This window comes from Zootermopsis nevadensis, unplaced genomic scaffold (assembly GCF_977971745.1).
Source record: "Zootermopsis nevadensis isolate Lab colony 2312 unplaced genomic scaffold, Znev_1.0 Znev_ptg000002l, whole genome shotgun sequence".
NCBI classification, from domain to species: Eukaryota; Metazoa; Arthropoda; class Insecta; order Blattodea; family Termopsidae; genus Zootermopsis; species Zootermopsis nevadensis.
The window spans coordinates 22,205,781-22,230,297 of record NW_028259134.1 but is presented as its reverse complement, the minus strand read 5'-3'; the positions used below and the strand labels follow the sequence as shown (position 1 = coordinate 22,230,297).

The 24,517-nt window shown below is 39.8% G+C and overlaps 2 protein-coding genes across 6 annotated transcripts in view; one reads left to right on the top strand and one right to left on the bottom strand.

Moving 5' to 3' along the window:
- The window catches only part of LOC110837840 (serine proteinase stubble), a 38,660-nt gene extending 14,143 nt beyond the window's left edge, over positions 1-24,517 (bottom strand). Inside the window, exons 1-3 of one of the 5 annotated variants that reach the window (XM_022080403.2) lie at positions 13,603-13,814; positions 13,039-13,172; positions 6,415-6,535 (exon numbers count right to left, since the gene is read on the bottom strand). In XM_022080403.2, coding sequence (XP_021936095.1) covers positions 6,415-6,418 — 4 coding nt within the window. In that variant the 5' untranslated portion in view covers positions 6,419-6,535; positions 13,039-13,172; positions 13,603-13,814. The other 4 variants (XM_022080402.2, XM_022080406.2, XM_022080405.2 and 1 more) reach the window with 4 other exon arrangements.
- On the top strand, positions 844-4,020 carry LOC110837841 (uncharacterized). Its single transcript, XM_022080409.2, has 2 exons — positions 844-924; positions 1,854-4,020. The coding sequence occupies exons 1-2, from the start codon at positions 919-921 to the stop codon at positions 2,901-2,903; spliced, it is 1,056 nt and encodes a 351-aa protein (XP_021936101.2). The 5' UTR covers positions 844-918; the 3' UTR covers positions 2,904-4,020.

Here is a 24,517-nt window from a genome sequence, read left to right as displayed (position 1 = left end):
ATTTTTACAATTGTATTACAGTGACCTCCATCAGGTTATGAGAGAAAGGACAGACTCTACACGATGGCCACATGTTTCCATTATGCCTGGTTGCTAGGATACCAAACAGGTCCTCTACAGCTGCATCTCTGACGTTATAGTAGGTCTGATGACAGAAAGAAGGGAGTTAATTGTGGGATAACATTAAGGTGGTTCTAAAGGGAATGTGGGGTCCCTATGAGCCTTGAAAATTAACATTTTATAAACGCCGAGATCTTTTTAAAGTTTAGTATTTATCAGATTCTCAAGAACTCTACTAAATTTTAGTAAGGGAGATGTGGACTATAACTTTAAGTTAATGCGAGCAATAAATGTAAAATATACAAAAGTCGAAAGCTTTACATTGGAAGGTACAAATTATAACCTACTAGCGTATATTATTATCATGTTGCTCTGAGATTTGTCGCCGCGTACATTTGTAGGTAGATTGTAGCGTTTCGGGGACCTATACTCTGTTCATCTTCAGGGCGACAAAACCGACAAGATCAACATGTTTTTGCACGAGAAAGTCAACGTGTTCATGTGGAAGTCATGATTATAACAATAAAAATCTTTATATATTTTCCCACAAGTACGTTATAAACATATTTATTGTCCATACTGTTGATTGTGTTGTTGTTAATAATAATATTCCAAAGGAACAGGGTGATTAATGAATTCTTAGTTTAAAAACTATAAGGAGAAAAATACGTCGTGTTTTGTATTTAAATTAAGTTAGTAATTTCCGCACTGATTGTTAAGTACTGGAAGTCTGAGCCAAGCGCTGATATTTCTAGAGGAAGTGCTTTTATCTGGAGTCAACGTCACTTCCCGCGTTGAGATGCTATTGCAAATCATTTCTTGTTGCCAGTCAAGTCCGATCGGCCACTCTTACTCACCATGGCGGTGAGTACTCTCACTTGTTTTTGGTGTAATATTCTGGGAACACACGTCTAGATCACGTGAAATCTATGGGGAAAATAAAAATGGAATTCTTTTTTTCATGGAATGTAATTCGTCATGGGAAGATTTGATAACTCATAAGTGACCACTATATCTAACAGCGTGAAAGTTTATTTGGTGTTAATCTTATCATGTGTGCTGTTTTAATGAAACATATTTTGTGCTATGTTGATTCGTGGCAAAGGAGTAACAATTATTAACATAAATAACGAACTAAATAACTCGAAACATAAATTGTCACCGTTGCAGAGTGACAAAAAAACTTGCATTGAGGATTGTGTGATCCCATCGGTTTGCAATGTTGCAGTACGACATTCCATTGTTTTACGAGTAAACAGAAACTTTAACTTCCGCGTAGAGATCAAATATTTTTTTGGAATCCGGTGGCCAAAGTCCGGTTACTGACTTCCTGCCTCAACTGTCCTTCATTTCAAAGTCCTCAGGACGAAGGACACAAACCAACATTTAAGAGGTCCCCGCTGCCTCCATGATCAGGGCAATCACGGTCCTTATGATTGAGGCAGAAGGGACCTCTGACTACATGGACCTAAAACCTAAAAGACTCCCATCTTACAACATGCAGAACTTTCCATGGGTGGACCACGTGACGTCATAACGCTAAACCGACGTATGTACCCAGAAGAATGGTGTAGGAGCAACCCTCAAAATTTTTGTCCGGTTTCTGTATATCCTGAATGGACTGTTAGTGATTTTACTCAATATATGTTCAGTATTTTCGGAGGTTAAATACGTAGTCGGCCAGATAGACCTCCATATTATGCGTTACGTTTGTTTGCTCTGGTTACTTTGCTAGACATCGTGCCTGTAGTCAGAATAACTTGAAAGGATGCAATGATTCTGTGCTTTTATAGCTGATGACCCCCGGACTCTTAGCGATTCTTGGTGTTACTATCTTGGGGGCCGCAAGCCGGGACTGTCCGTCGCCGTGCAAGTGTTACCCCGAAGACGCAGACTGCAGTAATAAGAGCCTGACCTTCCTGCGGAACGCGATGTTCAACTGGACAGGTGCCGAGCGCCTCTCGGAACTCAGCCTCGAGAACAATCAGCTGACGTCATTTCCCGCTCACATATTCGATCCACTTGTAGGGCTGAAAACACTAAACCTCAATCACAACCAGTTGCAAGTCCTTGAAGTAGGTGTTTTCTCGAAACTGAGGAACCTCAAGTTCCTGGACATGAAAGACAACCATCTGACAACACTTTCGGTTGGGTTATTCGACTTTCAGAACAAACTTATCTCTCTGGACTTAAGAAACAACCTTTTGACGACACTTGATGTCAATGCAGTGTCTTCTTTGTTGAGTCTAGACGTTTTTGCCATCAAGGGGAACCCCCTGATTTGCGATTGCATGTTGCAACCTGTCGTACACTGGAGCTTGGTCATTCTGGAAAACAATGACGCTGTGTGTCGCTCTCCTCCACAGTACAGGGGTCTCAGCTGGTACGTGTTGACAGGCGTCCTTTGCTCTGCTGTGTCAACCACAGTCAACACCACTCCGTCAACAGACTCACTGACAGCCATCGATTTAGAGATGTCAACGTCTTTTGACGACAACTCCACCGAGTTGTCGTCGTACAACGACACACAGAAGGAGAACGACCATGTCAACGTCTTCTCGGGAGGTTCCATAATCGTAGTAGCAGTGTCTTTGTTGTGTATTATTGTTTTTGCAGTCGCTCTGGTGCTCATCTTTTGGTACAGGAGACTGAGTGCCAGAGTGACAAATTCATCGGTGCCGAATTCTGAACAAGACAAGGGACTGGAGGAATTTTACGACGATATTAATATCGAAGGGCATTACGAATACTCTCAGATTGGAAATAAAGAAGGGAAAAGTTGTACCATTGACTCAGACCATGATACGGTACGTTACGTGTTACGTCCTTGCTCCAATGTGTAGTTTATCAAATAACCAGTGTTTCCTCTGTTTAAAATTTAGAATATTTAAGGCAACACCTTCGACTAGTTAATCGTCTTCGTGGGCGTAATGATAAAGTCAGGCTATAGGCGATTAAAATAAGAATTCGTTTGGGGGACAAAATTTTTAAAACTTACTCGTCTCTGTGGAAGCTGGAAATTCGATCTGACATCTAACATGATTTCGGAAGTGGTCTGGTAGTTGGAAAAATTTTCATATCTACTCGTTTACGTCTGTGTTTGTGTCGAAAATGTCTAACGCGAGCCAGGTTGGTGTTCGGAAGTTACGATTTGAGGGAATCTCTGCTTCGAGTATAAAGTTGTATATTTTTCTGATATGTTGCACTGAGTACTGTGGCAACAGACAGCCATCTTAAATTGCTTGGGAGAGATTTAAAAATAAGGCGTATAATTCATTAGATGTTGTAGATGTTAGAAGTACACCGAGACATTTATAAAACCATTGTACATAACACGTGACTTGCCTTCGTCCGTAATGAGTGTACCTTATGCTTCAAGACTTTGTGTAGACTTGTCTCAGGCTTCGGGACGCATTCATACGTCGAAAACGAAACTGGCAGGATCGCGGGGTAACTAGGCAGTGGGCGGTGAGTCACTTCGAGAACGGTGTATGTTCTCATACCTTTCGAGAGAGTTACTTATGACAGTCAGTCTAATGTGAAAGCCAAGAAATGTCGATCAGGATGCAAAAATCAAACTATCGTTCGTTCAACCGTGTCTTCTTACACGTGTCCCGACAAGATTTATTCGAAGAACATGCTCAACTTGTCTTTCCAGTTTCCGTGCTTTCGTATGTGTAAGTGACGAGGGTTTAATAACCATGCCATCACAACGTCTCGCTTATTTTCTGGTACAGCCTTGTGCTAATTGTTTCAGAGTTGTTTCATTTACGAACGCGGCTGTACTGAGTTGCAAAATTAATACACTGAAGTATACATAAAAATTATGTTCGTGATGAAATTAAGAGATCAAAAAACTGAGGAACTATTTGTTTTTATGTACTTGTAAAGTTGTTGTAATCACTACTACATTTGGAAAGTGAACACATTAAGATTATTAAAACACTCACTTTTGTTTTACCTATCGACTTCCAGTGAAAACAAATGCAACATTCCTCTGATAGATCGGTGACGTATTTAAAAAAATTACGCCAAGATCAAAAATGGGATACTCCATGTGTGGTAAGAAGGGTGTTTTGTAAAAGCGAAGAAATTAGTGACGAACTGTTACTTGGTCATCATCAGAACTACAAATATATTCACTACTTGTGCTCCGGAAGCCTGCAGGAACTATGCCACTTTGTCGTAGATGGCGAGGATAATATTAAAATGGGTTTTATAGAAATAGTATGTGAGGCTGTCGATTGGATTTAACTGACATGGAATATAATCCAGTGGCAGGCTTTTGTGAAAACAGTAACGAACATAAACATATAGGAATTTCTTTACTAGCTGAAAAGTTACAAGTTTTTCAAAGACTGTACCATTCGGGTTCGTTATTCAGGAAATGCGGGGAGAAAAATGTTTATTTGAAAGAGCTAGGCGTAGATGGAGAAATAAAATTGAAATGAATCTATGAGAAATACGTTGTGAACGGATGTGACTGAATTGAATCCGCTAAGGATACAGTCCAATGGCAGACTTTTATAATCACGTGAAAGAACCTCCCGGTTCCACCAAGCGAAATTTCTTAGGCAAATGGCCGAATGGTTGGCACTCCTGGAGATTTCTTGTTTTATCCAGTCACTGCAGGATAATGCCGGGTTAGTGCCTTAGATTAGGCTACGACCGTTTCCTTCCACATCCTTATCAATCCATTATTTATTAATCATGCTGTCATTGCACGTATATAGTCGTTAAATGAACAATTTAAGCAGTTAAGTCCTCAATTAATTTACGATCTGCTGTTGGGAGGAGTTCGTTTGAACATTTTTTGTACTTCCGTGACTGTATAAATGGAGAAGAATAAGTCCTTATTCTTCCCAGAACTTATTGATTTCACTGATCATAATTCGTTTCAGTGAAATTAACTTCCGTTCTTTGTCAGCTGCTACTTTGTTTTTTGTCTTGCGTCGTTAATCGTGGTGAATCGATTCCCGTTCCCGTTATTTGACATTTCGTGCCATTTAGTGACTTCGGGAAAAATCAAGTATTTTTATTTTATTTATTTTCAGAAAAATTGTAATTACAAACTGACTTCGACGTTAAATACGATGCTTCTGACTGTCTTCTTGGACTTACGGCCTTGTATAATCTGGTTGAAACTTACCCTCATCGGGGCAAGTACCTCTGAAACGTCGGTAAACTTCTAGCAGACTACACCGGCCAGAGAAACCAGAAGACAGACATCTTCAAACGTAAACTAAATTTTGTCACATTTCCATTTCGTATAGTTTAACCCAGTGGTATTCAACCTTTTTTGTTCGCGTACCCCCAGATATAATTTCTCTTCAACTTTGTACCCCCAAAGTTGTTGGTGTATAATTCAAGTTATACGTAGTATATAATCTACATCTAAAATAAATTAAATAAATTGCATTACTGATTATTCAGTGTTTATCATAAAATAATATTTTTTTTTAAATTTCACGTACCCCCTAAGATGTCTTCGCGTACCCCCAGATATAATTTCTCTTCCAACTTTGTACCCCCAAAGTTGTTGGTGTATAATTCAAGTTATACGTAGTATATAATCTACATCTAAAATAAATTAAATAAATTGCATTACTGATTATTCAGTGTTTATCATAAAATAATATTTTTTTTTAAATTTCACGTACCCCCTAAGATGTCTTCGCGTACCCCCAGATATAATTTCTCTTCCAACTTTGTACCCCCAAAGTTGTTGGTGTATAATTCAAGTTATACGTAGTATATAATCTACATCTAAAATAAATTAAATAAATTGCATTACTGATTATTCAGTGTTTATCATAAAATAATATTTTTTTTTAAATTTCACGTACCCCCTAAGATGTCTTCGCGTACCCCCAGATATAATTTCTCTTCAACTCTGTACCCCCAAAGTTGTTAGAGTATAATTCAAGTTATACATAGTATATAATCTACATCGAAAATAAATTAAATAAATTACATTACTGATTATTCAGTGTTTATCATAAAATAATATATGTTTTTTTAAATTTCACGTACCCCCTAAAATGTCTTCGCGTACCCCCGGGGGTACGCGTACCCCAGGTTGAATACAACTGGTTTAACCCCTTCTAAGTCCTATACAAAGGGCCCTAACAGAACTTCTAGTTATGACATGGTCCCTTCAACACGATTTTTACAAAATATGATACTCCTAGCGAATATCTACTAAAATTCTCTGACGCTAACTAATTTTCTTTGCGGTACGGACTGGATTCTTACGTATTACTGATATCAGCTTCGGCTTTGAAGTGTTGAATCATTACGTTAAGAGTTAATGCGTACGGACAGACGGACGATCTTGGTATGGAGACTACTCACCCATCAGCAGTTTCTGGAACAGGGCTCTTCAACTAGCATCTCAAGCGGGCCAGGTGATGATAGCTTTATGAAGACGATACAAATCACAGGTTGTAGGATCTGCATATTTTCAAGTCGTGTCCTGAAATGAGATGAGACTTCAGCGTAGTTTTTTCTTTGTCGGTGTGAATCTGCTGTCGTAAACTGAGGATAATTGAGAACCACAGATGGGAACTGCATTGTTTAATTTTAGTGACTAACAGTGTATTAATGGCCTTTCGCAAAAAGGTGTCACTAGGTAAGCTACTTGAAGTACTTCGTGTTTATTTTTGCGAGGACGACAAAACAACAGATTTCTAACAAATTATTAGGTACATGTTCCTTAGGGTATAATGATTTAATTGCAAAGTTCAGTGTGGGATATTATTACGGTTACTATTAGTTCTTTGAAAGCATATAAAGACATGTTTTATGCGTAAATAAACATAATTAGACGAGCTAGTAATTACGGGCTGTAGACTATAATTTGCAGCACAAAATGTGGGACCAGAGTCGGAAAAATGCACGACTGTTTTATCGATTCGTGATTCATTAAGTCTGAGGACAATTACCATGGGTGAGGTGACTGACGTTTCGAAAGAAACTTAAAAACCAAATCGTTTAAAGTATTTAAGGGCCCACTTTTTCCCGCCGGTATTTAGGTTGTGAATTTGACGCATATTCATTCCCACGCGCCAGATATAGGAGCTACACGACTGCCTAATCCGCAGCGGCGCTACACTGACTGCCTAATCAATAACATTAAAAGAACGGAAACGTGTTCTGGCGGTTACGGGTTTGATTTGATTTGATTCTCAACCCAGGATCGGTTGTCATGATTCAGGGTTCCCGTGGCTCTCTGTCGAGCCTGGTGCCCTCTGTATAGCTTTTACAGCATTTCGCCCTGACGATGGAGACGGCGAATACCTCCGAAACGTCTGCCAGTTTTATCGCCTTTAACAGAGAAGCGACCGCTGAATATTCTGTTTTCTTTCATAATCACTTTACGTAAAATCCGTTTAAGTAGACATACTCGTATTTCCATCCGTTTGTACGTGGATATAGAGCATCACGGTAATGTGGTCACTGCTCCAGTTTCGTATTCTGGAGGTCTCCGGTTCGACACTCTGTCCTGTGATCAGTAATCCTGAAGATTAAGTCAGTACAATGCGTTTTAACCAAGAAAATCAAAATCGATATCCTCAACACTTCAGCCCTGTAGATGGAGGCAGAATATCCTTCCGAAACGTTGGTATGTACCTACAATTATACACGAGTGTTACAACCCAAAGACCATCATTGACGTCTTCACCGTCTTAAGAACCTCGAATCTCGTACGCTGACTGAGGTTTTCCGCTGTGTGTTTTGGGGCCAATCCCTGCTCGCTGTTTCGCGAGAATGGATTGAAATTTTATTTTATATTTTTTTCGAAAACTGTCTCCCTCAACACGGATGAATACAACCGGAAACTAAGAAATTCAAAAACTTAATGTGTCTGAACACAATGAATAATTCGCAAATCTGTTGAATCGCTGGCAGAGCGTCCTTGTTTGGAGCAATGACTACGCATCACATACGACACATGCTGGAAGACCTGTCTGTCAGAAATTGAAACAACACGTACTTGGGGGGGGGGGGGGCCCCGCAGTGAATCTGCAGAATCCACTTAATCGCGGACTTGTGCACAATGAATCAGTCCTGCAAATCATTCGCCTGTTTTTCTCCCCCAAAGTTACAAAAACAGCTTCCTTTTTCGTCATACTGACATGTCTTTTTTATTTACCAGAAATCACAGACGATGATATTGCAAACATTGGAGGTCGCTAACCTCTGCAACATTTGTTGAGATCTGTGGTCTTCTGGGTTGTAACGTAGTGTGGATTAATAGTTTAATATCAGCGTTTCGGAGGAAGATACTGCTTCCATCTTAAGGGCGCCGGATCACAAGATGCAGATATTGCTTTTTGTGTGTGTACCACACGGCGTTACAACTCAGAAGACTAACCAACATCTTGACTGCTGCGATAACCTCTCATGTCATATATCCGAATGATTAATAGATTATTGTTAACAGAATCGGTAATGATGTGTGTCTAGTCCACGATGAATGGGAAGTTCCTCGTCATGTAACTTTCTTCGTATTTCTGTTACGTCCTGTTTTGTTATTAATTACAGTCTCATTATCCCGCACTTGTGTTGAGTGCCGGGGGAAGCGATTTTCCAGGTCTCCTTGCCGATGCGCCACTTCAAAAGTAGATCAGTGGATTTTAGACGCGCCGCGAGGCGCTACGACCGAAGACCGACAGGTTTCGAATCACATCCCTGGGCAAGTAGGCAGCTACTTGTCGCACTGAGATAAGAACTGAACCATAGACGAAATCATCGCAACAGATAATTACTGATTACTGGAAAGACACTGGAAATCTGAGTCCCGCTGGAGCACAATGCGATATTTGTGAATTTTTTTTACGTAATTTGGTTTGATTTTTATTCATTGCAGATACGTAAAACCATAGGCTTATTGCTGCAGAACAGATTACATAATCGAAGTTGCATAAAAACCCAGTTGATATGCGTTGCGTTATTATCGGCATAAAACCTTTTGGAGCCGAAGACTACCTAAATAATACATATACAAGAATTCAGTCCGTACCGCGAAGAAAACACTACACTTCACCATTGCAAAGATCAACTGGTTAACCTTGTTTAAGGAAATAATACGACTAAAGCGCTAATTAACCTTTGGAGCCGAAGCTCTTTGAAATGAAACTTAAGAATTCAGTCCGTACCGCGAAGAAAACACAACACTTCACCATTGCAAAGATCAACTGGTTAACCTTGTTTAAGGAAATAATACGACTAAAACGCTACCTTTGGAGCCGAAGCTCTTTGAAATGAAACTTAAGAATTTAGTCCGTACAGCGAAGAAAACACAACACTTCACCATTACAAAGATCAACTTTTTAACGCTGTTTAAGGAAATAATCACTGTTTAAATTAAGAATCATGCAAAAAACCATGAACACTATGCAAAGTTACTGATTTTTAAAGCAGGTGGTACATATAGTTACCACTGGCCTTTAAATGGTTAATAACGCAATGAATTTTTGTCGTACCTGAAATTTCCTTTTAATTTCCCACCCTTCTACAAGTGCGAACGTTATTCAACCTGAGAAAGAAAGTTCCTCCGAAACGTCGGTAGTTTATATCATTTCGACTTGGTGCCGTAACTAGGAAACTGTATAATATCAGCATGGAAAGAGTTAATTAGGGTGAAGACGTGATAGACAGACTCGCGAATTTCGGCAGGTGGATTCGTGGAAAGGTTCGCGGTCCTGAAAAACCGGGGTTACGACACGCTCCACATGTGAGCCAAGCAGCAAGTGAGTTTGCATGAGGAATAGCCGGTCCATTAAATGTACCATGACCTCGGGGACGGGGCGTGTCCCCTCCGGGCGTTACGCCCTGCTATTGACACATTTTATCGTCAGAATAAGCCATTGACCTTGCCTTCTGCCTAAATGGCATTAATATTAGGAAATTAATGTCGCAGCTACCCAATGTCAGGTTCTACATATCATGACAAGTGAAGATCGCTGTCTTCTTAGATGTTACGCCGACTGGTCGCCCTGAAGATGGAATCAGTGAGTACCTCCGAAACGTCGGGAAATTTCTACAAGACTACACGGCGCAACATCCCATGAAACAGTACATATTCAAAACTGTCAATTGCTTATGAAAATCATACAAACTGCTAATTATATAAATTCATAGAAATGTTAACAAATGCTAGAAAGAGTTCTTGTATCATGGTGCTAGTTAAATACATAATGAAAATTACTGAATTAATAACAATAAATAAATGTGTTGGTATGGCGCATGAATCTATCAAATTCTCAGACTTATGCATAATAATACAGGATAAATGTACCAATTTATAAATTAAATCTGAAAACAGCTTAGGGAACGCTGCGCCCCAGGATTTGTCATATAAATTTGTAAACAAAGCTACATTTATAAAAAGATAACTTGTATAGTACCATGAATTTAATTAAAGAAATGAACAAAAAAGTATGCTATTAAATGAATGTATTTTTAACTTCATAATAAATTTGTGAATTCATTGATTAATGAAAGCTGAAGGAATGCCGTATCACGCATTTAGATAAATGAAACTTAAGAATTCAGTCCGTACCGCGAAGAAAACACTACACTCCACCATTACAAAGATCAACTGGTTAACCTTGTTTAAGGAAATAATACGACTAAAACGCTAATTAACCTTTGGAGCCGAAGCTCTTTCAAATGAAACATAAGAATTCAGTCCGTACCGCGAAGAAAACACGACACTTCACCATTACAAAGATCAACTGGTTAACCTTGTTTAAGGAAATAATACGACTAAAACGCTAATTAACCTTTGGAGCCGAAGCTCTTTCAAATGAAACTTAAGAATTCAGTCCGTACCGCGAAGTAAACACCACACTTCACCATTACGAAGATCAACTGGTTAACGCTGTTTAAGGAGATAATCGCTGTTTGCAGCGAGTATCACATATAAAATAGCTTTAATGGAGGTCTGTCGGTACAACACATTTTCGAGAGAGAGAGAGAGAGAGAGAGAGAGAGATGACCTGTGACCTCTTTCTGGCTACTGCAGAACACAAGGAGAAAAATAAGTGACTTGGAGACCGTTGACAGATGCGTAATGAAACCTGTAGATTCTGCCGCCGTCAGAATACAAATACGCACGTTTGTTGTGTTACATCGAGTAATCGTCCTGATGATGGCGGCAATAATCATCTCCGAAACGTCGGTAAACTTCTACGATAAATCTGAAAATCGGTTAAAACTATATTTCTTCGGTGTAGCGTCACGGCTTTGCTTTTTACATCAACTTTTGTAACATTTTTCGACATGGTGACCTTTTAACAAAATGCAAGGAGACTTATCTGTGTGACTGGCCTAACAACCACAATCTTGTATCTGCAGTGTGTAAATACGAAAAGGCTGATGTATGCAGTAGAGGAAAGAAAGAATTTGGTTAACATCTGCAAAGTTTTTTTTTTTCAAACTTGTACCATTGTTTGCCCCCGTCACATGGCAGTTCTATCCCTCCTAAAGCCAAGTGGCACATGGTACGAATTCAGTGGACTGTCAACTGTTTATTTATTAACGATGATACAACTTGTCACGAGGTACACGTGCAGAATGCGTAATGATGTGCGCTGTTGATCACAGAACCGGAAATGTGCGCATACATACCACATCCGCCATCATTCAGTGACCAGGAATGCCTCTGTCGAAGCTGAGGCAGATGACTTTTAGATTCAAGTTTGCGGTTTCAGTGACGTCACATTGCCGTGCTGGTTACAGACATTCTTTCCTAGCCGCATCGTCCTTTATTCTTTCTTATCTTATATTTCCTCGTCTTCCATTTTATTTTGTTTCCCCAGGTTCTTTGAGTTAATCTCGATAAACGCCTTGTACTCTGCCATCATTAAAGCGAACGTTATGGCGAAGTGGTTAGCAATCATTCTGGACGTCACAGGTTCAAATCTCGACCCACAGACTGACTAATATAATGATTTTTGACGTAGTTTATATGAACTAGTGATAGCGTAGTCAACCCTTTGTAGCCGAAGCTCGTCTAAATAATATTTAACAAAGCAGTCCGTACCGCGAAGAAAACACTACACTTCACCATTGCAAAGATCAGCTGGTTAACGCTGTTTAAGGAAATAATACGACTAAAACGCTAATTAACCTTTGGAGCCGAAGCTCTTTCAAATGAAACTTAAGAATTCAGTCCGTACCGCGAAGAAAACACCACACTTCACCATTACAAAGATCAACTGGTTAACGCTGTTTAACGATATAATCGATGTTTCTTGTGAGAACCATACGAAACACGTAAATACAAAATGTGTTATTGATTGTTAAAGCAGGTGGTACATATAGTTACCATCGGGCTTTAAAGGGTTGAGCTATAAGAATGTGAAACTAGGTTTTTTTGTCAGCAATAAATTACTATAAGACTAATTAAGTACGCAAAGTCGCATATAATGCGTTTGAAACATGCTCTTAATTTGGGTCATACCTCTTCAATAAAATAGGTCATTACAGCCCACATAATTCTAGTAGCAAAATAATCATACGGCGAAATAAGGGAAGGGCAATTGTTTTGTTATGTCAATGCCAGACTTTACCATGCGGGCTGAGGGACCCGAAAACTGGGTCAATGCGAGCTGGGGGGTCTACATCATATTTCTGTACTCACTTTGCGTCCAGTAATCTGTTTCTTAATAAACTGACAGCTGCAGTTTTGAAAATGCTCAAGCCTTATAAAATTCACACCGTTTCGGAGGAACATACTGTCTCCATCTTCAGGGCGTCAGCCCAGAGAATGGATGAAGTATGTTGGTGTCTTCCTTCAGGTCCACACGACGTTACAGCCCAGAAGATCTAAGTCATCGGAGTGTGATCCGCGATTTATCATTCGTGAGTGTCTTTAAATTTCATTCATCAATATAAAGTTGTAGCAGTTGATACAGCGGCAAGTAATAACCTAAGATTAGCGAGTTAGTTTAATTACTAAGCACTCACAATTCTTGTTTCAACCTTGATTCCTTCCAAGACAGTTTGGTGCAACTCGAAGAACGAGTTTAATAGTCAGTAGCAGTGGTGACGGGGCGAAAATTACTCCTGATACGTGTGTAGCGTACTGAACCAACCTGCAGCTAATATACGGAATAAATTTGGATTTTTAGCGATATGAATAAACATCGAATTATCCAGACCTTCCTGACAAAACAAAGTTAAAAGTCGATATCTTAAGTTCTCACGACGGTTAAAATGTACAGTTACTGGTCAGTGTCACGGACCAGAGATCACAGACAAGAATTGAAACACGTCTGGAGGTTTGGGAATCGATAATTGGAAACTGTGTCTATTGTTGGCAAGTTGTTCTTTGTTGCTGTATGGGTTGATAAAATACAACACATTTCAAACCAGTGGCTTTTGTTAGCATTATAACATAATGCTGTTACTAATAACACGGTCGTCTTCAGTGTCTGGAGCTCAAAAACTAAAACATTGGTCACCAATATTAGATTTCGTAAACTCCTGTGTCCATAAACAACACAAATAAGACACAAATATTCTACCTACCACGACACACATTTGCTTATTCACACGTCTGTTGGCCGGATTTCTGGGCGTAACAAGGCACTGCGAAGCTACGCCTATTGTTGTAACACCATAAACGCGCGTTGATAAGTTACGGCCTTCGTGAGAACGTGAGATGTATAGCTCAAGAACAACCATTTTATCAACATTATGAACACGCGACAGCTGTTTTAACAATGTGAACACGACTTGCTTAGTACCTCGAGTCGCCGAGAGATGGTGGTTATGAGCGGGCCGTGGCTTCCCCGTAGCACTGCACAGCTCTCTCACACAAACACTGCTCGCTACCTGGAGCTCGTCCTCACCTGATCTAAACTAACGGGAACGAACAAATCTCGTCACTACTGGTTCCGTTACACTGCCCCCCCCCCCCCCCCACACACATCCCCCCCTCTACAACCTAGCTTCAGAGCTTGATACGATGTCGTTGTATAAACTGTATCATCTCATAACCTTCAGAAACAAATGACTCCCACCACCCGCGCTGCTACAACAATTTTAAATTTGTGAACAGATTCCGCTGTTGTCCTTAATTTGTCAGCCGTTCTAAATACGTTTTATGAAACATTATTGCTAATAATTGGTCGGAGGTACATGACGGATTCAGATGGTGGCCATTACGTTACGTTTATTTGAACAATGACCTCACCACGATTATAAGGCGACATTAACCCTGACGAAATTATCTGTGAAATAAGGCTGGAAATTGTCCCATGTTTTTTAAAATCTCTTCGATTAACGATTAGTGACCATATACCTGGAATTTTCTCGTAGATGCCGAGGAAAAACCACGAAACACTCGTAAGTCTGGATAGCCTATCTCCAGGCCGAGATTTGAACCCGTGATTTTCCGAATTTCGAAGCTGAAAATACCTTTAATTATTTATTTCCGTGTTGTAATTGAAAAAATTTTAATTAAAGATTTCTTAAAGTTTTTGTCACGTCGATAGTAATAGTTTAGAAAGATGCAGTTTTTGTACGCGTGTAGGTGTCTTCTATTTTAATATTATCTTTTATTCTGATTGTTTTTTCACAATTTTTTTTGTATTATTTTGCACATACTGTGCTAAGCGTTCACATACAGGTAGACATATGTCTCCTTGTCCACGTATTTTAACGTAGAAATTAATTAATAAATTTCGATTAAACTTGGTATTTTAAGCCCACACTAAAACCTTTCGGGGGAGTTTAATTTTTGTTCTGCTGTCTGTAGTTCGTTTGTGTGTCCAATATGAACCCCCATTTTATATTATGCTCAAATCGGACTTATTTAAAAACTCAAAAGAAAGTTAATCTTAACAAAGGAATCTTACGTGGCCTAAAGTAGACGTGATTAAGTTAGTGTTCGGTTCTTTGTAGTGTAACACTAGAATGTGTATTCAAGGCAGGAATTAATTTTTGGAAATATGGAGCAGATCTGCACATTTCCAGTTTTGTTATCATTATTTCCAGGCAATTTCTGAGCCAGTAGTTGTTAAGTAGACCGAATCTGACGTCAATAAAGACGTTACCCTGTCGTCTGTCTTATCACCTCTGGAACTTGAGCTACATGGGCGCCATGCTGTGAAGCGTATCCGTTCACACTAGTTAGCAAGCTACCCGATAATCGGATAAACATAAACACAATTACAGACGAAACAACGTGTTCAGTTTAATTAAGACGAGAGCCGGAACTGTGCATGGAGCGGAATATGTAATAGTTCCGAGAGGTTTTAAACCTCTCCTTGTTAGTAACGAGATATCTCACGTAGAAGTACTGGCCCTTCCTGTCTGTCTGCTTTTACAGAAGTTACGCCAAGTTACATATTTGCGTCTTCTAAATGACAGTAATCATACGTTGTCATGGAAACACTCTTAAAGCCAGCTTGGAAATGGTTTAAACTCTCGCTAAACATCCTCGTAAGTAAACGCGAATGCCTTCCGTTTGGTTCATTCACGGCTATTGCAGCATCAGATACAGGGTGTCATAAAATATTAACATTGTTTACGGCTTGGAGTCTAGCTGACTCGGCCAGCTGCCTGTGGGTGTGTCGTCCCTGCCGGCCCCATGTCCTATGGTGACCACTCGCCAATACGTCTAGCGACGTTGTAAAAAAAATGCTCTGGGCTCCACTTTCGCGCTCCCTATACATCGCCATGTTGTTCTTACATATGAGAACTGTAAAGGATATTTCTTGAGTAGGTCTAGCGGTATCAGTAATTTCTTTCCCGTTCATCGGTTATTTGGATGACTGTTTTTTTAGACAGTCATCTGTCACCGCGTTACTTCATTCCGCTAGAATGCGTTATTGTACCCTTCAGAAATGACCAAATTCGGCTCGTAGCTTAATCTATTTGTCTGCCTCGTAAAACTGGATATATAAAGTATTTTAAGAAACCACAGTTTGACGGAGTGTTCAGGTGTGTGAAGGAACAAGTCTTTATTTAATCTCCCTCACAACTCAACTACACCCAAAGTCAATATTTCCATAACAGAACTCAACTGAACCGACTCTGCCCTTACTGATTTCGTTTTATAAATATGATCCAGCTTTTCATTTTGATTGCTAGTTATTTTGTTTCATAGACCAATCAATAAATCAAAATACTCAACATCATAAAATTGTAAGATGGTAAAGTTGCGTCATATTGTGATATAATAAGTATATATTAAATCTTGTCCGTCTAATCACAATAAATTCTTATTAAATATTGAAATATTACAATAATTAACATTTAAAATATTTAAAATATTAAATGATGTTCTTTATCGAAATATTCGATTTACATTAGACCATCATTTTTCATGTTTCACGACGTGTTTCGGTTCGTAAAAGAACCATCCTCAGGTGTATATAATTATATGGATTCTTTTAGGAACTGAAAAATGTCGTGAAATATGAAAAATGATGGTCTAATGTAAATCGAATATTTCGATAAAGAACATCATTTGATATTTTAAATGTTAATTATTGTAATATTTCAATATTTAATAAGAATTTATTGTGATTAGACGGACAAGATTTAATATATAATCATAAAATTGTAAAAAGTTTCGATCACGAGTTCTTAGACCCATCTCAGTGCACCACGTGCTTAGCTGAAGATGGTGGTCTTGGGTCCACACGGTCAGACCCCGGAGGTCAACATCTGACGCTGAGTGAGGCTGCATTTAATTTTCAACCGGGTTGAATCTCATCTCCTTCGATTTTAATAATATCCCTCATTTACTACAAAACAACTTTTGTGGCAGTATGTGTATTTTTCCGATTCTGAGGTCTCTTTTTTTTTATTAAAGCTTTTAATTGTTTTGTGTTTCCATAGCAACTTCATCGTAGTTCTGTTTTTATAACGTTACAAGTTATTAAATTTCTGCATTCGAATACCTCAAAGAAAAATGCGTCTCCATGACAACAGTCAGTCGGTTAATGATGTTTAAAGAAATAATCGCTGTTCATTCTGAGAATCGTACGAGCCACATAAATACGACCGACACTGAGAAGAAAATGTATAGCCACTGAATTATAAATATGTGGCACATTTCAGTTACCACTTTGTTAACAAGCGTCCACAGTTTTACGTGGAACTTGAGGGCCGGTTTGGAAATGCTTTCCGCTTGCCATGTCTAGATGACGCACTGTCAGCTTCTCGACTGCTAACGACATGTGGCAGTCTCCGCTTTGCGTGTCGACTTTCGGAAAACGGGACACGAGAGGTTTGTGACTGATGAATGGAGCCTTTCTGTCCTGGTAATACGTAAGCCATTGTCTTCACTGCCAGCTTCAAGCCCAGGCCACCCCCCGGGGGTTCGAATATCACCGCCACACCCCCGAAAAGTTTTTACCTGTAACGTCTCTCTCTCTCTCTCCTGACGAACGCTAGGATAGTATCCATGAAATATCGTGACCGCCTCCTTCAACATCCCTCCCCATTCATCATACTATTTAATATCTTATTTAAACAAGAAGACTGTTGTATCGTGTAGCCTGGTAGAAATCTGCCGACGTTTCAGAGATGCTAGGTGCCTCCATGAACACGGCCGCAAACACGTCTGAAACGTCAATCAGTTGATAGCAGACTACACGTTCGATATCCCAAAAGACATTAATCTTCATATTCTTGGCCTTGAGGACCTAATAAGGGTGGAACTGATTCTTTAGTATGGAGTAGGTCTGTTCATTTTCTGAACGTATCCTCTTGATATCTTGTACAAAATCATTATATCTGATATCCGTTTAATGAAGATAAAAATCATCCTACACGTATCACACTGTTAAGACAGATTTGTTAAAATTCACCACACCAAAGAAGATAAAATATATGTTCTTCCGGAACGTCGCTGTCCACGTAGACGTACACACCACGTGACAACACAGAAGACAAACATCAAGTGTGTTACAGCTTCCCCCGTGATGGTACCTTCAAGAAAGTCGCAATCTTTTTACGACAACTGTACTGATCTGACTGTCCACGGAGCGTGGGTGTGTTGGGAAAAAAAAAAATTCGAGGCAGAAACGCTGACCAGAGCTGTACTCGCTACTGTTGCTTTCACCCAGTTCGATCAAGTGTTAATGACTGGGATTTTGTTTCAACCGGACCATGAAATGGGGACTTCTGGAAGTAAAAGAAGTGGTCGTGGCCCACTTAGTCACAGACACACACGACTTCGCCCGACTGAGTTCACGAGCGAAGTTCTTTCGTGCCACTAGGACATGAACGTGTATGGGGGGCGTGAAGGAAAGCTTTCTCTGACCTCCGTCTCTACTTACGTGGAAACCGCGTTGTGGCTAATGTCTCTAACCCTTTAAGGCTCAGTGGTAACTATACGTACCACCTGCTTCAACGATCGCTAAATCTGCATTTTGTATTCATTTGTTTCGTATGATTCTCACTTTAAACGTCGATTATTTAATTAAACAGCGTTAACCAGTTGATATTTGTAATGGTGAAGTGTCGTGTTTTCTTTGAGGTACGGACTGGATTCTTAAACATATTATTTGATACGAGATTCGGCTTAAAAGGGTTAATAGTTTTCTTCGTAGTTAATTAAGTCAGTTTGTTTTTTTAATTAGTTATGGATATGATCTACTAGCTTTGTCTTTGGTAATTGATACCGTGAGAAATTAGTTGCATTTTCGCAAGGCTGAAGTTACGGTTAGAATGCAAATGTTGGCACACCTGCTGCCCACATTGAAGATCGGTTACGTTCGTGGACCGCGAAAAATACGACGTAAATTGAACCCACTTCCGCCAGAAGATCATTCAACTTACAGTCCGTGGTTCAAAAATCGACAAGGCCACTGAACCAGCTCATTATTTACGAAGAAAGACTTCTATGACGTCAGATTATGAATCAAACCGAGAGTCACCATTCCGTGGTAATGAACGAAGTGTGCACGTCGCGTGTGTGTGAAACTGCCGTGGCCTATTTTAACATATCCGAAAACTGCCTTAGAAAAATCACAGATATGTTACTGAATACGTTATTTTGTTCCTGCTGAATTTCACGTCGTCCGTAAATCCATTCTGAACTCACAGTGGAACTTTGTTCTCGTTAAATCTGTTAGGTTGGACGCGTTCTTAAATGTTCGTCACCGAAGAGGACGCTACAGCTCACGGTTTGATTAACATCGGGCTCATACCACACAGACATAATTGTTCTCCGTCGCAGTCATCCTATCAGTTGCTTTGTGTACCCGACGGGTTGCATCGCGACGGAAGTTACCACTTCGCCGAAATGAGCAAACCAAGCGACGACGAGTCATTCGACGCCAAGCGTCCGACGCATTTTATCCCGACGCCGTCCAACACCACGCGAAACAACTTGGACTTACAGTGTCGAAGATAGAGGCAGCACGTTCCACCGCACGCCGTTAGTACCCAGAAGACCAACATCGACATCTACGTAGCCTTGAGAACCTGAATTCTCACGACTTTAATGATGCTTCAGATCAAACGGGTCTTTGTCGACGATTTAGGGGGGTCTCCTGTCTGGTTCTGCGCTGGCTTGTTTTCACGTACCTCACCATATTACCTGGTTCTTTTAAGTCTGTTTAGGTCAAACGAAACGTGCTCCGGGTTCTGATTTGCAAGTGTCTGTGGCAAGTGCCCTTATGACTCACTGCAGAAATGGAAAGTTCACTATTCACTGCCTCAGCTGTCACAAGACGACAGTCCGAAACAACAGAGTTACGTAACGAACATCCTGGAATCTTTTCTGTCTGGTTCTTCAATACCGTCTCGGCTTTGTCCTTTATTTTTATATTTCTTATCTCTTGTGTTAGGCACGTGCTCATACATGCGTAAAACTCTTAAAATAGCCGTGTATGTCCGTCTGTACGCACTTAAGAATTCGAGAGACCCCTACACGGATTTTCAGGAAGTTTGGTATTCGGAAGTTTTGAGAAAAACCATCGTGACATTCGAACTTTTATTAAAATTGCAAAATTTTAACGAGCATATATTACACTACAGAATTCTCTAGCAATTCACACGCCAGATTCGATATGCGTACATTTCCTAATTTCTTTCTTTCTTTTTTCATCATTCTACTCAGTATATTTATGTGTTTCGTATGATTCTCGCTGTAAACAGCGATTATCTCCTTAAACAGCGTTAACCAGTTGATCTTTGTAATGGTGAAGTGTAGTGTTTTCTTCGCGGTACGGACTGAATTCTTAAGTTTCAGTTGAAAGAGCTTCGGCTCCAAAGGTTAATTAGCGTTTTAGTCGTATTATTTCCTTAAACAAGGTTAACCAGTTGATCTTTGCAATGGTGAAGTGTAGTGTTTTCTTCGCGGTACGGACTGAATTCTTAAGTTTCAGTTGAAAGAGCTTCGGCTTTAAAGGGCTAAACTTGGTCTTAGTCATTTTCTGTTAGTCACAGTCACGAATAAACAGAGCAGTTACATTTAATTTAAAAGGATTAATTAATTAATCAATATAAAGTAGAATTCACGAATCGGTCAATTAACGTTCTCTAGAGATGTCAGTGCAGAAGTAAAACACGAAAGCCTTTTCTAGGCCGAGAGACGATGAAATAGTGCAGAACTTGTGCAGCAGATTCCTGTGAGATTTCGGAGTGTTTTCCAGGTGTTGATTCGCAAGATGGTGTTTTGCTGTTTCACAGCGGTCATTATATATTTGCGCGGCCTGACCTTCTAGCGGCCATTAGTGGAGCATAGCGCTCGCATTCTTCTCGGCCGGATTCCATCGTTCACTCCATTCTCTCCAAATAATTCATCCTTTACCATTTAATTAACCCTTTAAAGTCTAACGGTAATTATATGTACCACCCGATTCAACAAACTCAAACTCTGCGTTCTGAAATTAATTCGTATGATTCTCAAAACAGCGATTATATCCTTAAACGGCGTTAACCAGTTGATCTTTGTAAAGGTGAAGTATCGTGTTTTCTTCGCGGTACGGACTGAATTATTAAATATTTTTAGTATCTCTAATGATGAGGTCTTGTGTTTTCTTTGCGGTATAGACTGAGTTCTTAACTATTATTTAGACGAGCGTCGGCTTCAAATGATTAAATAGTAACCAGCATGGAAATAGTGAGGGAAAGTTGTGTTCTTTACAGATTTTGTATGTATGCTGGCTTTAGTAAGTTCTAAGTTTAAACTTTAAGTTTAAGGGCACAACCTTCGTGCAGAGTTCTGTAAGAGGAGAAACACTCTGAGATACTTGGAATATGACGGATGTATGGAGGGGGTACTGAACCCGGCGCTCTGTAGTCGAGTGTTCGAGAAACTGTGACAGCTGCCGCTTTCTACGCCTCGCATTGTCACCAATCACCATCATTTGTCACCTTTGGGAAGGAATGTATAGAAAGCAACTTTACTTTCTCCGATAAACTGTCGTCTAGGAGCGATACAATACACGCTTTGTGTTCAGTTGGGTTAATTGTAAAGTCGGACGGAAGCCGCTTAATGGGACTTCCTTTGTTGGAAACTGAAAACTTCTCTTGCTTTTTAATGCGCCCAATACGACAGAGAAAAACCTGTATGTAAGATCAAAGAAATTTCCATTCTTCTTTCCGAACTGTTGATTAAAGTCAAAGCGCTTTGGTGTCAGTGGCGGAGGTACTGAGACCTTGATGTCTGAGTAAACGTCTTTGAAAATCTTAAAGTACCGCTGTCTTGTAGGTTGACACCACACTGCTTCCGTCTTCAGCCTTGAGGATGGAGGTAGTATGTTCCTCTGAAACGTTGGCGTCTACATGCAAGCCCGCATGTGACCTCAGAACCCAAATGACCGACATATTCACCTTGACTGCAGTGATCCTCAAACCTGTAAAATTCTCTCGAAAAATTTTCTTGTAGATCCCACAATACCAAATGTTATCGAAGTTAGATCAATTGCAAGCAGACTTCTTCACCTGATTAATCCTTTAAGACCCTGTGGTAAGTATATGTACCACCTGCTTCACACAGTTAATAACTCTGCGTTTTGTATTTATGGATTTCGTAGGATTCTTTGTGCAAACAGCGATTATATCCTTAAACAGCGTTAACCAGTTGATCTTTGCAATGGTGAAGTGTTGTGTTTTCTTCGCGGTACGGACTGAATTCTTAAGTTTAATTTGAAAGAGCTTCGGCTCCAAAGGTTAATTAGCGTTTTAGTCGTATTATTTCCTTAAACAAGGTTAACCAGTTGATCTTTGCAATGGTGAAGTGTTGTGTTTTCTTCGCGGTACGGACTGATTTATTAAATAATATTTAGACGAACTTCGGCTTCAAAGGGTTAACTTCTATCTTTATGTCTAACACGATTTTTCTTCTTCAATATTTGCCGCCTTCCAGTCAATTTTATGTGACAAATTCTGACCATCAGAGAGTCTCATCAGTTTTCGGTTAATTCTTGCTTCATATTCGAACGGTCCCGGGTTCGATTTTATACCCAGTAATCCACTATCCTGTTTCAGGTTTTTCGTGACTTCCCTCAGGAACCCTCACGCCCTATTACAGGGACAGCATCTTAAAATCGACCACGATTTCTGCATTCATAGTCGTTCTATCGTTGTTGTGTACTCAGCTAAACCAAAATAAAAATATAAAATATGCGGTCAACATGCGTGTTTTAGCTTCCTGTTCAGTTTTGTAACACGCACGACACATGAATAACTTTCTTTTTCCTGACAGGAAGTAAATTCATCTGGGATTAGCAGCCTATTGTTTTATTGTATCACATTAGCTTAATTAAAATTACTTAATTCCAGCTGGTACTGTGTTGGACAGATTCTCTGGTATTTTCGGTTAAGATAAGATACGAGTCCGTCCGTCCGTCCGTATGTAGCTTAGTTTTTTTATATATTGCAGTCCAAGTAAAGTGATTAGCTCAAATGCAGACCAGAATAGGCAGCCTCGTAGCGGGAAATCGAACTTTGGAATTTCTGAGTACGAAGCAGGAAAAACTATCCACCGAACAGTTACTTTCGTTCCCAAAACGTCGTCGTATTTTCAAAACAGTACAGTTACGGAAACGCGGAAAGTCCGGTGTATTATTTGTTACCGGAGGAATAGCAGTTAGTCTGTGGCAGACCGTTAGAACTTTTGGTCGTCCGTCCTCCCGCCTGGGGGCTCCTCCAAGGCCTTGACATAGTCACACAGGTGAATCATTAGCGGGTTATCCAAAAAAAACAGATTAAGAGCACAGCAAAGAGCTGTGAGGATTGTCCGTCTACCCTAACAACACGCGACAGACCGGAAGTGTCGAGCTTTGGACTGATAGCTAAGTTGGTATCTGGTGGATATTAAACTTACGGACGGACGGACATGATAACTGTGTGTAAAAATTAATTTTGTTTCCGAAAAATGTCGAAATTCCTATTTAAAATACATATCAATTCCGTGAGGCTAGATTTAATGAGTTTGGGGCGGATTTTAAATGCTGGCTTTTGTGTTTACGGCGATGAACCTTGGTTTTTTTTTTAATTCGTTGTAACTTGTAACTGTCAACTGTTTAATCTAGTCTGATTACAATTGAGTCTGTTAAGCTTCTGACATGCAATAGTTGTCGTATGTTGACAACGGAGGATAATATTAAAATGGATTTTGGAAAATAGGATGTAAGTGTGTGCATTAATTTCAGTCTACTTAGGATATGGCCTGTTGGCTAATTTTTGTACTATTGGTGTTTCGTTCACAATGATTATGGAGTGGATGTTGGTATATGTGGGGTAGGTAGAGACGAAATTGAGACTTCCTATTGGCCGCCAGGAGGGGAAATACCCATTGAGGCTGTTCGCGGGACGTCTTCTTCTCTACGCGTACAGAGATACAGTTCAAGCGTCTTATTGTCATTAAAGCAACGATTAGTGGTAAGTTGTGTGTCGTGGCTTTCAGACTAAACGTCTAAACAGAATAAACTCTTGTTGTTTGTAAAGTGTATTTTTCTCGCGTTGAAAAGACACGAAGTCCTCTCGGCCTGGTAACATTGACCATTAAAAAATATTTTTTGAGATCTGAGTTTCTCAAGGCGACGACAATGAATATAACTACCTTCTGAATTAGAAATTATGCAATATTTGTAGTTGGAAATCGTTGTTAAATAATCATTAATGCTAAGATGAAAGTTATGAATTGGAAATAATAACTAAAGAACGTGGTATTAGAGAATTTGCGTGCAGAGACTGAGAAAAATCTTGAGAGAAACTTCATCAGTTAGGATTCGAACCTGGGACCTCCCGAATGCGAAGCAGGTACGCAACATCGCTACAAGGCCAGGGTTTCATTCTGTTTTTACTCGTCGCACAGGCATGAATTTTAGAGTTAGCGGTACTCACCTGTTTTACTAGTACTCCATTCTCGAGGCTGACTGCTAGGTCTTGAGGTATCAGGCAAGATGCACCACACCACCGAAATTCACTGTCACTGATGAAACACTTGCGAGGAACTGATGTTCTCTCCACT